Here is a 14,170-nt window from a genome sequence, read left to right as displayed (position 1 = left end):
TCCATTACTAAGGCTGCTAACAGTCGTTACTGTCACCGTACCCTCAGGACCTTTCAAAGGTTCTTCGTCCAACTCCTCCATTACATCTTCCATCTCCATACCCTCTTCCATCTCATTTTCCATCTCCTCCCACAACATGGCCAGAGGTCTCTTCTTCCTTGCCCTCCGTGTATCACTCTGCTGTTCTCCTGGGTTGCCATGGTAATAGGAGGTAGCTGGGCAGAAGCACTGGCAATCCAACATCTCGCTGCAAAAGCAGGATAGTTGTCTGTTGTGGATCCTGTCCTTATGTGCGATGATCTGGTGTATTTGTCTTGTTGAGGGAACCGGTTTGAGAGGATTCATGAGAAGTGTGTCGTATCTTTGCATGTCTTCTTCCACAATATGATACAGCTGAACACCATTCAGACTGTTTGAGACCTTTTTGAAGAATATGTGTCCATCCGTCACATCATTTCCTCTCAGGACCAGGTTGTCAGCTGTTCTTTTTACTGTTCCGCCAATGCCGTCTGGTGCGCCCTTACCATGAGAAATGGGGAAGAAGTTCCACGTTGTCCTTTCAAACCCCAGTGTAGGTGGGATACCAGACAGAAGAAAAAAGTTCTTCTTGTTCTTGTTTGCTTGGACCATCAGACCAAAAGTGCACGGTGGTAACCTGTGGATATTTTGTCTTGATATCTTTTAGGACTGGATCCATTTGTGTCCAGATTGCTGCAGCATCCTGTCTCTTTGACTCTGACAGTGTGCAAAACCCTGCCTTTCCACCCTTAGTGTAATACATTCTGGTATGGAGTGTTATCTGTGGCAGATTTTGTCCGAAATGGCAGGCCTGAACTTCAGCTTTATATTTGAATTTCCAGGATTCTGAAAAGTCAACATGGACGATTGCTGTACTCTCATCACAGGACTCAATTGTGTTGCTGTATTCTTTTGACTGGTTTCGCAATGAACACACATGTGTTGTGGTTTCCTTTCTGAGTTTTTGCTCATAGAGTTTGATGAGCAATGAAAGGCTGCCTCGGTGTTCGACGAGCTTAGTGTTCATGTCGATTCCATTGCATGTGTCTTCTTGAACTCTCTCCCACTGCCTCCATTGAACATCGATTTTGTCTTGCTCTTGGGTTGTAACTGTACCTTTGTTTAGACATTGTGAACAGGCGCGAAGAAGGCAGGCCTCACTTGCTGGAGAGCAACAAACTAATTGAAAACTGTCATCCAGTTTGTTTGACTTCACAACACACATTTTAAGGACCTCGAGCATTAAGCATGCATTTTCATGTATTTGACACAGACATGTCTTCCGATCAGATGCTTTTGGTGCTGTGACATAGAAGGGTCTCAGAGCACAGAATGAAGAATAGCTCAGCTTTACAGTGGTTCTTAATCTGGAATTCAGTGTGGAGGTTGAGCATGGAGTCTAGCAGGATCATTATGTGCCGCTTGATCTTGTTCCTGGTGATTGTGTCAGTATTATCCGTTGTCACACGTGTAGAGTTCAGGAAGAAATCCTGAACAGTCTGTGTTATACCCTGTATTAATGTTGGCTTTTTCTGAGGCTGCTCCTTTTCTCTCATTAACTTGTAGGTTAACCCAAACTCTTTCATTTGTTGAAGAAGACGATACTTTTTAAGAATCGTGCCTGATGACACACTCAGTGCTGGTTTTTGGCGCCGTGGGCCAGGAGTTTGTTTGTCTTCAGCTCTCTTCTGGGGATGTTGTGGAATAGAAGGGTCTTTTGGATTTTCGGATTCCTTACTTTGCTTCCTGATAGCATCTTCTTTGTTTCTGTGCCTGGAGAGTCCAGTGGTGATGTATTTGTAGCCTTTTTTCTGCGCATTATTGTTTTTATCAGGTTGTTTCGTTGCTTTGTTACATTTGTAATATTCTCTTTCATAGTTTTTATTTCTCTTGAATGCCTTTTTCGCATTTTACTTCGTTGCTTTTCCTGTCTGAGAGACTCCCTGCACTGTCTGGCATTGTTATCTAGAATATCCTGATCTGATTTTTATCTGATCCTGATTTTTCTTGAACTCTACACTTGTGACAACTGATAAGATTGAGACAACTGACTAGCAAAATATTATCCTGTTGATCACTCCATACCATAATGTATTACACTATGGATGGAAAGAGTCAGATAAAGGATGATGTAGCAATCTACAGTAGACACACATGGACCAGTCCTATATTAAGAATTATTATAAAGATATTAAGATGAAATATCCACAGTTTACCACCAAACAGTATAAGAACAAGAATAACTGTTTTCTGTCTTGTATCCCTACTGGGTTATGAAATTTTACATCAATCAATCAACCACGTAGACAAGTGATATATTTATATTTATGTATTAACACATGTGCTGGGAAAGTAAGACAATTATTCAATAAGCAGACCACAGCCTGCCCATGCTCTAAAAGTCAGAAGTGTATTGTAATGCATGCTATTATATGCACACTTCTGTGCAGATACAACTCTGAAATAACATTTAAATCATTTACCATGTTCAAAAATAGTATAATAATAGCATATTATGAGGTTATTGATGGATTTGTCAACTCCGTCAGCTTACACGTCAACTCCGTCAGACACAAAATCTGACGGAGTTGATGTCTGACGGAGTTGACAAAAAGGCACACATTTTCCCTCCAAGCCTGTATTGTGCACTACAGATAGCTAGTTTTTTGGCAGTTGCTAGCTGTCTTAATAATCTCACTGAAACACTTGAATTCAATCCACTATTGTTTTTTAAAAGTATAATAACGGAGAGATGGTGTTGACATGTTCCAGCTGTGACCATAGGAATATTGACATTGTTTGTCTAAAATATCAAAACGTATCAAATTTACCAGACTATGTGTGGTAGTGTTGCATTCACCACAGGCAGGGAAAGGAAAAGGGGTCCTCAGGGATAGAGCTGGCCATGCTATTGCCTGGTTTAATTAGGTTTATGAAAAAGTCTGACGGAGTTGACATAAACTGAGGACACAACTTTGATAGGCAGATTTCTATGGAAAATATTATTTGAGTTTCATGACATGCATTGTTTTATACATTTATAACCCTTATCCTTGATTTGATATGTATGTTTTCACAAGTGGAGAGGTTTTTCAAGCTTTTTTGGGCTGGTCAATAATGTAACCCCTTGCTGAGGACAAGATAATTAACATGGGAGCTTCTAACCACAGATTATACATTTAAACAAATATCCCCCAAAAAACAAATATATGTGCTAAAACATAACATCAGTATACACAATACCTTTAGATTGAACTTTGTGAGTATGTCAATCATTATTAATTTCTTTATTTTTTATATAAATTAGACTTTTCTATGTAGGACATGTTTTGTCCCGACTCTCAAGAATCAGTGAGCTATAATATAAAATATAGGTTTAGCTCTACAAACAAGGTGAGCGCTTACATGAGGTTAATGGGTGGCAAGGCCTATGCACTTCCCGGAAGGGGCGTGGCACCTAATGTGTTAAAGCGGGTTAGTTCAGAATCTCTTAACGCTAGCCCTGTTGCCTTCTGATCGGTGATGTTGTCCATCGGTAAGAGTCTTGTCTCAGGGCGATCCATGCTGTTCTTCACACTGGAGACGAGACCTACTGTACTCTCTGTTCACGCTGACCGAGACCTACTGTACTCTCTGTTCACGCTGACCGAGACCTATTGTACTGTCTGTTCACGCTGACCGAGACCTACTGTACTCTCTGTTTACGCTGACCGAGACCTACTGTACTCTCTGTTCACGCTGACCGAGACCTACTGTACTGTCTGTTCACGCTGACGAGACCTACTGTACTGTCTGTTCACGCTGACCGAGACCTACTGTACTCTCTGTTCACGCTGACCGAGACCTACTGTACTGTCTGTTCACGCTGACCGAGACCTATTGTACTCTCTGTTCACGCTGACCGAGACCTACTGTACTCTCTGTTCACGCTGACCGAGACCTATTGTACTGTCTGTTCACGCTGACGAGACCTACTGTACTCTCTGTTCACGCTGACCGAGACCTACTGTACTGTCTGTTCACGCTGACCGAGACCTACTGTCTGTTCACGCTGACCGAGACCTATTGTACTGTCTGTTCACGCTGACCGAGACCTACTGTCTGTTCACGCTGACCGAGACCTACTGCACTGTCTGTTCACGCTGACGAGACCTACTGTACTGTCTGTTCACGCTGACCGAGACCTATTGTCTGTTCACGCTGACCGAGACCTATTGTACTGTCTGTTCACGCTGACGAGACCTATTGTACTGTCTGTTCACGCTGACCGAGACCTACTGTCTGTTCACGCTGACCGAGACCTACTGTCTGTTCACGCTGACCGAGACCTACTGTACTCTCTGTTCACGCTGACCGAGACCTACTGTACTGTCTGTTCACGCTGACCGAGACCTACTGTACTCTCTGTTCACGCTGACCGAGACCTACTGTACTGTCTGTTCACGCTGACCGAGACCTACTGTACTGTCTGTTCACGCTGACCGAGACCTACTGTACTGTCTGTTCACGCTGACCGAGACCTATTGTACTCTCTGTTCACGCTGACCGAGACCTACTGTACTCTCTGTTCACGCTGACCGAGACCTATTGTACTGTCTGTTCACGCTGACGAGACCTACTGTACTCTCTGTTCACGCTGACCGAGACCTACTGTACTGTCTGTTCACGCTGACCGAGACCTACTGTCTGTTCACGCTGACCGAGACCTATTGTACTGTCTGTTCACGCTGACCGAGACCTACTGTCTGTTCACGCTGACCGAGACCTACTGCACTGTCTGTTCACGCTGACGAGACCTACTGTACTGTCTGTTCACGCTGACCGAGACCTATTGTCTGTTCACGCTGACCGAGACCTATTGTACTGTCTGTTCACGCTGACGAGACCTATTGTACTGTCTGTTCACGCTGACCGAGACCTACTGTCTGTTCACGCTGACCGAGACCTACTGTCTGTTCACGCTGACCGAGACCTACTGTACTCTCTGTTCACGCTGACCGAGACCTACTGTACTGTCTGTTCACGCTGACCGAGACCTACTGTACTCTCTGTTCACGCTGACCGAGACCTACTGTACTGTCTGTTCACGCTGACCGAGACCTACTGTACTGTCTGTTCACGCTGACCGAGACCTACTGTACTCTCTGTTCACGCTGACCGAGACCTATTGTACTGTCTGTTCACGCTGACCGAGACCTACTGTACTGTCTGTTCACGCTGACCGAGACCTACTGTACTGTCTGTTCACGCTGACCGAGACCTACTGTACTCTCTGTTCACGCTGACCGAGACCTACTGTCTGTTCACGCTGACCGAGACCTACTGTACTCTCTGTTCACGCTGACCGAGACCTACTGTCTGTTCACGCTGACCGAGACCTACTGTACTGTCTGTTCACGCTGACCGAGACCTACTGTACTGTCTGTTCACGCTGACCGAGACCTACTGTACTGTCTGTTCACGCTGACCGAGACCTACTGTACTCTCTGTTCACGCTGACCGAGACCTACTGTACTGTCTGTTCACGCTGACCGAGACCTACTGTCTGTTCACGCTGACCGAGACCTACTGTACTGTCTGTTCACGCTGACCGAGACCTACTGTACTGTCTGTTCACGCTGACGAGACCTACTGTCTGTTCACGCTGACCGAGACCTACTGTACTGTCTGTTCACGCTGACGAGACCTACTGTCTGTTCACGCTGACCGAGACCTATTGTACTCTCTGTTCACGCTGACCGAGACCTACTGTCTGTTCACGCTGACCGAGACCTATTGTACTGTCTGTTCACGCTGACCGAGACCTACTGTCTGTTCACGCTGACCGAGACCTATTGTACTGTCTGTTCACGCTGACCGAGACCTATTGTACTCTCTGTTCACGCTGACCGAGACCTACTGTCTGTTCACGCTGACCGAGACCTACTGTCTGTTCACGCTGACCGAGACCTACTGTACTCTCTGTTCACGCTGACGAGACCTATTGTACTCTCTGTTCACGCTGACCGAGACCTACTGTACTGTCTGTTCACCAGCGTTTCCGTTAGCCGGTAATTACCGGTATTTGACCGGCAAAATCTGTTGAAGTCCGACATATTTACTCTCTCCGGTCTTAATGTCCGGTGAAAATAATTCCCTGAGTCTAAGCACAATTTGATTATTTGAATTGTATTAAAATAGGCTAAAATTAAATAGCCTATGCGATGAACGAAACGATCATTACATTTGTTTCCTCGTTGCTTCTAATAATGACAACGACGTCGTCAGCGAGAGCTTAGTGCTGGGTGTGCGAACTTTTGTGAAGCTGCAGAGCCAGAGCACTATCAGCACAATGCAGTATTCCAGCAGTACTCCAATTCAGCCATTTTCAGCCAATGTTGGGTGGGGGGCGCTGCTGTGCGGTTCCCAGAAAAGAGCCAATAACACTGAATCAGCTGCTCTGCAGCGCCATACTCTTTGCAAATAAGTCGTTGCGAGGTGGAGAGAGTCGTCACGCAAACCACGATAATGTTGCCGTCTCTCTGCTTTCTCAGTTCTTCGCTTGATATAATTAATACAAATGTCCAATATAACGGAATTCGTTAGCTCATAAAAATGTGATTATAACAGACTGCTGTTTAGTGTCGGACCGACTGCCCACATACGCGGTCTATTTTATTTCAAGTCAGCAGCAGCACGGAGTATCGAGGGACTTATTTTATTTGGAATATATTAATGACTGTATACGCAAAAGTAGCCTAGTTTTAAGTAATAATATTATAAATCTACATGCCTTGAGGATGACATTCTTTATATAGCCTGCCTATCAATTGTTTTAAAGCTCAATAAACTATGACCGGAATTAATCTCATTTGTCCGGTAGATTGAAATCTTGCAGGTCACGGAGACCGGCAACAATTTTTTCTAACGGAAACCCTGCTGTTCACGCTGACCGAGACCTACTCTATGGATGTCCATTAGTTTCAGTCAGCTTGCAGAGAGGGGAACGTGGCTCCATTGATTTTGCATTGGTTTGTGGCTACTGGCTAACTAAGTGAAGCTGCGGGTGTCCTAATGTACTCCTGATGTACTCCTAATGTACTCCTGATGTACTCCTGATGTACTCCTAATGTACTCCTGATGTACTCCTGATGTACTCCTGATGTACTCCTGATGTACTCCTGATGTACTCCTGATGTACTCCTAATGTACTCCTGATGTACTCCTGATGTACTCCTGATGTACTCCTGATGTACTCCTAATGTACTCCTGATGTACTCCTGATGTACTCCTAATGTACTCCTGATGTACTCCTGATGTACTCCTGATGTACTCCTAATGTACTCCTAATGTACTCCTGATGTACTCCTGATGTACTCCTAATGTACTCCTGATGTACTCCTAATGTACTCCTGATGTACTCCTGATGTACTCCTGATGTACTCCTAATGTACTCCTGATGTACTCCTGATGTACTCCTGATGTACTCCTGATGTACTCCTGAACTCCTGATGTACTCCTGATGTACTCCTGATGTACTAATGTACTCCTAATGTACTCCTGATGTACTCCTAATGTACTCCTAATGTACTCCTGATGTACTCCTGATGTACTCCTGATGTACTCCTGATGTACTCCTAATGTACTCCTGATGTACTCCTGATGTACTAATGTACTCCTAATGTACTCCTGATGTACTCCTGATGTACTCCTGATGTACTCCTAATGTACTCCTGATGTACTCCTGATGTACTCCTAATGTACTCCTAATGTACTCCTAATGTACTCCTGATGTACTCCTGATGTACTAATGTACTCCTAATGTACTCCTGATGTACTCCTAATGTACTCCTGATGTACTCCTGATGTACTAATGTACTCCTAATGTACTCCTGATGTACTCCTAATGTACTCCTAATGTACTCCTAATGTACTCCTGATGTACTCCTGATGTACTCCTGATGTACTCCTGATGTACTCCTGATGTACTAATGTACTCCTGATGTACTCCTGATGTACTCCTGATGTACTCCTGATGTACTAATGTACTCCTAATGTACTCCTAATGTACTCCTGATGTACTCCTGATGTACTCCTAATGTACTCCTAATGTACTCCTGATGTACTCCTGATGTACTCCTAATGTACTCCTGATGTACTCCTGATGTACTCCTGATGTACTAATGTACTCCTGATGTACTCCTGATGTACTCCTGATGTACTCCTGATGTACTCCTAATGTACTCCTAATGTACTCCTGATGTACTCCTAATGTACTCCTAATGTACTCCTGATGTACTCCTGATGTACTCCTGATGTACTCCTAATGTACTCCTGATGTACTCCTGATGTACTCCTGATGTACTCCTAATGTACTCCTGATGTACTGCTAATGTACTCCTGATGTACTCCTGATGTACTCCTAATGTACTCCTGATGTACTCCTAATGTACTCCTAATGTACTCCTGATGTACTCCTGATGTACTCCTGATGTACTAATGTACTCCTGATGTACTCCTGATGTACTCCTGATGTACTCCTGATGTACTCCTAATGTACTCCTAATGTACTCCTGATGTACTCCTGATGTACTCCTGATGTACTCCTGATGTACTAATGTACTCCTGATGTACTCCTGATGTACTCCTGATGTACTCCTAATGTACTCCTGATGTACTCCTGATGTACTCCTAATGTACTCCTGATGTACTCCTAATGTACTCCTGATGTACTCCTGATGTACTCCTAATGTACTCCTGATGTACTCCTAATGTACTCCTGATGTACTCCTAATGTACTCCTAATGTACTCCTAATGTACTCCTGATGTACTCCTGATGTACTCCTAATGTACTCCTAATGTACTCCTAATGTACTCCTAATGTACTCCTGATGTACTCCTAATGTACTCCTGATGTACTCCTAATGTACTCCTGATGTACTCCTGATGTACTCCTAATGTACTCCTAATGTACTCCTAATGTACTCCTAATGTACTCCTGATGTACTCCTGATGTACTAATGTACTCCTGATGTACTCCTAATGTACTCCTGATGTACTCCTAATGTACTCCTGATGTACTCCTGATGTACTAATGTACTCCTAATGTACTCCTGATGTACTCCTGATGTACTCCTAATGTACTCCTAATGTACTAATGTACTCCTGATGTACTCCTGATGTACTCCTGATGTACTCCTAATGTACTCCTAATGTACTCCTGATGTACTCCTGATGTACTCCTAATGTACTCCTGATGTACTCCTAATGTACTCCTAATGTACTCCTAATGTACTCCTGATGTACTCCTGATGTACTCCTGATGTACTCCTAATGTACTCCTAATGTACTCCTAATGTACTCCTAATGTACTCCTGATGTACTCCTGATGTACTCTTGATGTACTCCTGATGTACTCCTGATGTACTAATGTACTCCTGATGTACTCCTAATGTACTCCTGATGTACTCCTGATGTACTCCTAATGTACTCCTAATGTACTCTTGATGTACTCCTGATGTACGAATGTACTCCTGATGTACTCCTGATGTACTCCTGATGTACTCCTGATGTACTAATGTACTCCTAATGTACTCTTGATGTACTCCTGATGTACTCCTGATGTACTAATGTACTCCTGATGTACTCCTGATGTACTCCTGATGTACTCCTGATGTACTCCTAATGTACTCCTGATGTACTCCTGATGTACTAATGTACTCCTGATGTACTCCTGATGTACTCCTAATGTACTCTTGATGTACTCCTAATGTACTCCTAATGTACTCCTGATGTACTCCTGATGTACTCCTGATGTACTCCTAATGTACTCCTGATGTACTCCTAATGTACTCCTGATGTACTCCTGATGTACTCCTGATGTACTCTTGATGTACTCCTGATGTACTCCTGATGTACTCCTGATGTACTCCTGATGTACTCCTGATGTACTAATGTACTCCTGATGTACTCCTGATGTACTCTCTTATTTACTCCTGATGTACTCCTAATGTACTCCTGATGTACTCCTAATGTACTCCTAATGTACTCCTGATGTACTCCTAATGTACTCCTGATGTACTCCTGATGTACTCCTGATGTACTCCTGATGTACTCCTGATGTACTCCTGATGTACTCCTAATGTACTCCTGATGTACTCCTGATGTACTCCTAATGTACTCCTGATGTACTCCTAATGTACTCCTAATGTACTCCTGATGTACTCCTGATGTACTAATGTACTCCTGATGTACTCCTGATGTACTCCTAATGTACTCCTGATGTACTCCTGATGTACTCCTGATGTACTCTTGATGTACTCTTGATGTACTAATGTACTCCTGATGTACTCCTAATGTACTCCTGATGTACTCCTGATGTACTCCTGATGTACTAATGTACTCCTGATGTACTCCTGATGTACTCCTAATGTACTCCTGATGTACTCCTGATGTACTCCTGATGTACTCCTGATGTACTCCTGATGTACTAATGTACTCCTGATGTACTCCTAATGTACTCCTGATGTACTCCTGATGTACTCCTAATGTACTCCTGATGTACTCCTGATGTACTCCTAATGTACTCCTAATGTACTCCTGATGTACTCTTGATGTACTCTTGATGTACTCCTGATGTACTCCTGATGTACTCCTAATGTACTCCTGATGTACTCCTGATGTACTCCTGATGTACTCTTGATGTACTCCTGATGTACTCCTGATGTACTCCTGATGTACTCCTGATGTACTCCTAATGTACTCCTGATGTACTCCTGATGTACTCCTAATGTACTCCTAATGTACTCCTGATGTACTCCTGATGTACTCCTGATGTACTCCTGATGTACTCCTGATGTACTCCTGATGTACTAATGTACTCCTGATGTACTCCTGATGTACTCCTGATGTACTCTTGATGTACTCCTGATGTACTCCTGATGTACTCCTGATGTACTCCTGATGTACTAATGTACTCCTGATGTACTCCTGATGTACTCCTGATGTACTCCTGATGTACTCCTGATGGCAGACAGAGCTGTCAGTGGAATTGACTGATCCCTCTCTCCTTGATTGAGGTTGTGATTGGAGGGTCAAGAAAAGAGGGTGGAGCTTGGTATCAGTCAATTGCTGTCCTAGGGAAATGTACAGAACACCTCAGGTTCTTGGCAGGGGGAACACACGCACGCACGCACAGTGTACCTCTGTTTCCTCCTGGATGTGAGGCTGTATGCTGATGACACTGTGATGGTTCTCTGTGTTTCTTCCAGTGTACCTCTGTTTCCTCCTGGATGTGAGGCTGTATGCTGATGACACTGTGATGGTTCTCTGTGTTTCTTCCAGTGTACCTCTGTTTTCTCCTGGATGTGAGGCTGTATGCTGATGACACTGTGATGTAGGGGTGGACGGTATGGTCTAAAATTTATATCACGGTATAATTTGAAGCATAGACGGTAACGGTATATATCACGGTATCAGTGTTTCTGTTAGAATAATTTTTTTTGCCTGATAGGCAGGCTATATAAAGAATGACATCCTCAAGGCATGTAGATTTATAATATTTTAACTTAAAACTAGGCTACTTTTGCGTATAAAGTCATTATATTCCAAATAAAATAAGTCCCGAGTCGAGACTCCTGCTCCCATTGCAAACAGCGGGGCTGGATTTTGCTAGAAGCATATGTAGCTGCAGAGCCGCAGAGCGAATTGAATTGAATAAGAATTGAGACAAAGGTGCCATTCATCCTCAGCTTTAAGAATTGACAATTGTGTCAACAAATTGACACATGTGTCAACAAATTGACACACAAAATGGTGATGTTTGACGGGCCTGTGACCAGACCTGAAAGAGCCCCTGGCTCTGCGGCTCTGCAGCTGCATGCTATTCGCAAATCCACTGCTGCAGCCGTCCTCCCGGCTCCCGCTGCTGCCGTCGTTATCATAACACTACACACATATCGTAATGTTTACAGCAAACTGTAGTTGATCACCAGGTATGTTTTATTAACGTAGAATAATTCATATAAGAAAAACGATAGGGAAATATCTTACCTTTCTCCACTGGTTAAAAATGCCAGGAACTGAAATTGAAACTTGCTGTGCGCCGCAGTGATATGTGTTTATTATGAAATGACAATTGCGTGTTGACACGCCCACTGCGCGAAGCCTCCTAAATAACTTTTTCCAGTTTGCACATATCTATTATCTATGACTAATTCTATCTATTTTTAGGGGCAAATGTGATTGAAATAGTCGCGCTGTGGTTACATGACGTCATTGCTATTTTAGAGCTGCTGTACCGGTTACACGGTATAGTCAAAATCCATACCGTAGAGCAAATTAATACCGTTTATACCGTATACCGTTTATACCGTCCACCCCTACTGTGATGGTTCTCTGTGTTTCTTCCAGTGTACCTCTGTTTTCTCCTGGATGTGAGGCTGTATGCTGATGACACTGTGATGGTTCTCTGTGTTTTCTCCTGGATGTGAGGCTGTATGCTGATGACACTGTGATGGTTCTCTGTGTTTTCTCCTGGATGTGAGGCTGTATGCTGATGACACTGTGATGGTTCTCTGTGTTTTCTCCTGGATGTGAGGCTGTATGCTGATGACACTGTGATGGTTCTCTGTGTTTTCTCCTGGATGTGAAGCTGTATGCTGATGACACTGTGATGGTTCTCTGTGTTTCCTCCAGTGTACCCAGGCTCTCCTCACCAGGCGCCCTACCCCACGCCCCAGCCTGGCAGCTACTCCATGGCGCCCTACCCAGTGCCCCAGGGAGGGGAGTACGGGAGCCCAGGCCAGGCGCCCCCTCCAGCAGGCTTCAACATGGGCTACGACCCCCACGCCCAGCCGGCCCCGCCCGTCATGTTCCAGCCGGCAGCGGTGGGGCCCATGCCGGGGCCAGAGTATGGAGGAGGCCCCAACATGGGCCACGAGTATGGAGGAGGCCCCAACATGGGCCACGAGTATGGAGGAGGCCCCAACATGGGCCACGAGTATGGAGGAGGCCCCAACATGGGGGGGTCCCCGGGTGGCATCTCCCCTGCTCCTGCTCCAGCTGCCGGCCCTGTGGTCCCTGTAGGAGTCCCTCCCGGTCTGGAGTACCTAGCCCAGGTAGGGGGGGGTCAACAGCGGAGGGGGGGGGGGGGGGGTGTTGGGGTCAACAGCAGGGGGGGGGGGGAGTGTTGGGGTCAACAGCAGGGGGGGGGGGGCGGGGGTCAACAGCAGGGGGGGATGTTGGGGTCAACAAGAGCAAATTGATGCTTGATGCTATACATCAAAGAGTAGGAAAAATATATATATTTATTTTTTCATGAAGGGCACATAGCAGGTCTTTTTAAATTTGTTCTCAAAACTAAAACCTGTTTAAGTCTTCAGTTCAAAAGGAGCTGAACGGTTTAGATACTAATAAAGAAAAATAACGTGTTAACAGGCTTTGCTTCACATCAAATGGCTTCGACAACAGTGCATCATAGACCCAACTAATCGATTATTAAAAATAGCTGGGGGGGGGGGGGGGGCAAATGGGAGGCATACAATTTCTACTACATTGGCAATTTAATTATTATTATTTATATTTCTCAGTAATCCCAATTTTAAGGGCATCTGAAGTCTCTGTTCATTTACTACCCATTTGTACAGATTCCATCTAGATTGAATTATCACCGTCATGTAGATATGACTAGGATGTTGTTTGGCACAATATCACAATATCTCACATTTGCTTTTTCTCTATTCTAGATTGACCAGATCTTGATTCACCAAAAAGTGGAGCTTCTAGAAGGTAAAGCTCGTTTCTGGGCACTTTGTGAACAGGAAGTAACCAGGGAGCGCCATCTTTGTCTTTTAATTATTCATAACGAAGTTTCAAGCCTCCTCACTCATAGGGATGGGTACCTTTCACATTTGAACCGATACGGTACCAGTACCGGTACCTGTGAATCGATACCGGTACCCAACGGTACCTTTTTTCGGTACTTTAGTCTCAAGACATTTTATTTACCTACCTCAGTTGTGAAAAAAAAATCCAAACTTCAAATAACTACAATTTCGACAGTTTTCGGCTTGCCATTGCTCCGACTGCTTTGTTGTTGAATCAAGTCAAATCCTAGGTAAGCATTATTGTGCGTGTGAACGTTGACATGAAAATAAAAAGGTAAAAAAAAAT

The 14,170-nt window shown here is 44.3% G+C and overlaps 1 protein-coding gene across 2 annotated transcripts in view; it reads left to right on the top strand.

Moving 5' to 3' along the window:
• The window catches only part of LOC311227791 (phospholipid scramblase 2-like), a 91,737-nt gene that overhangs the window by 25,884 nt on the left and 51,683 nt on the right, over positions 1-14,170 (top strand). For both annotated transcript variants that reach the window (XR_014619624.1, XM_084313602.1), the window contains 2 exons: positions 12,695-13,116; positions 13,744-13,786. Coding sequence is in view for 1 of the 2 variants with exons in the window: in XM_084313602.1 (XP_084169728.1) it covers positions 12,695-13,116; positions 13,744-13,786 (465 nt within the window). In the remaining variant the exon portion in view is untranslated. The remainder of the gene's footprint in view (positions 1-12,694; positions 13,117-13,743; positions 13,787-14,170) is intronic.

This window comes from Notolepis coatsorum (genome assembly GCF_963971535.1).
Source record: "Notolepis coatsorum genome assembly, chromosome: 4".
NCBI lineage: Eukaryota > Metazoa > Chordata > Actinopteri > Aulopiformes > Paralepididae > Notolepis > Notolepis coatsorum.
This window is presented reverse-complemented; position numbering and strand designations above follow the sequence as displayed.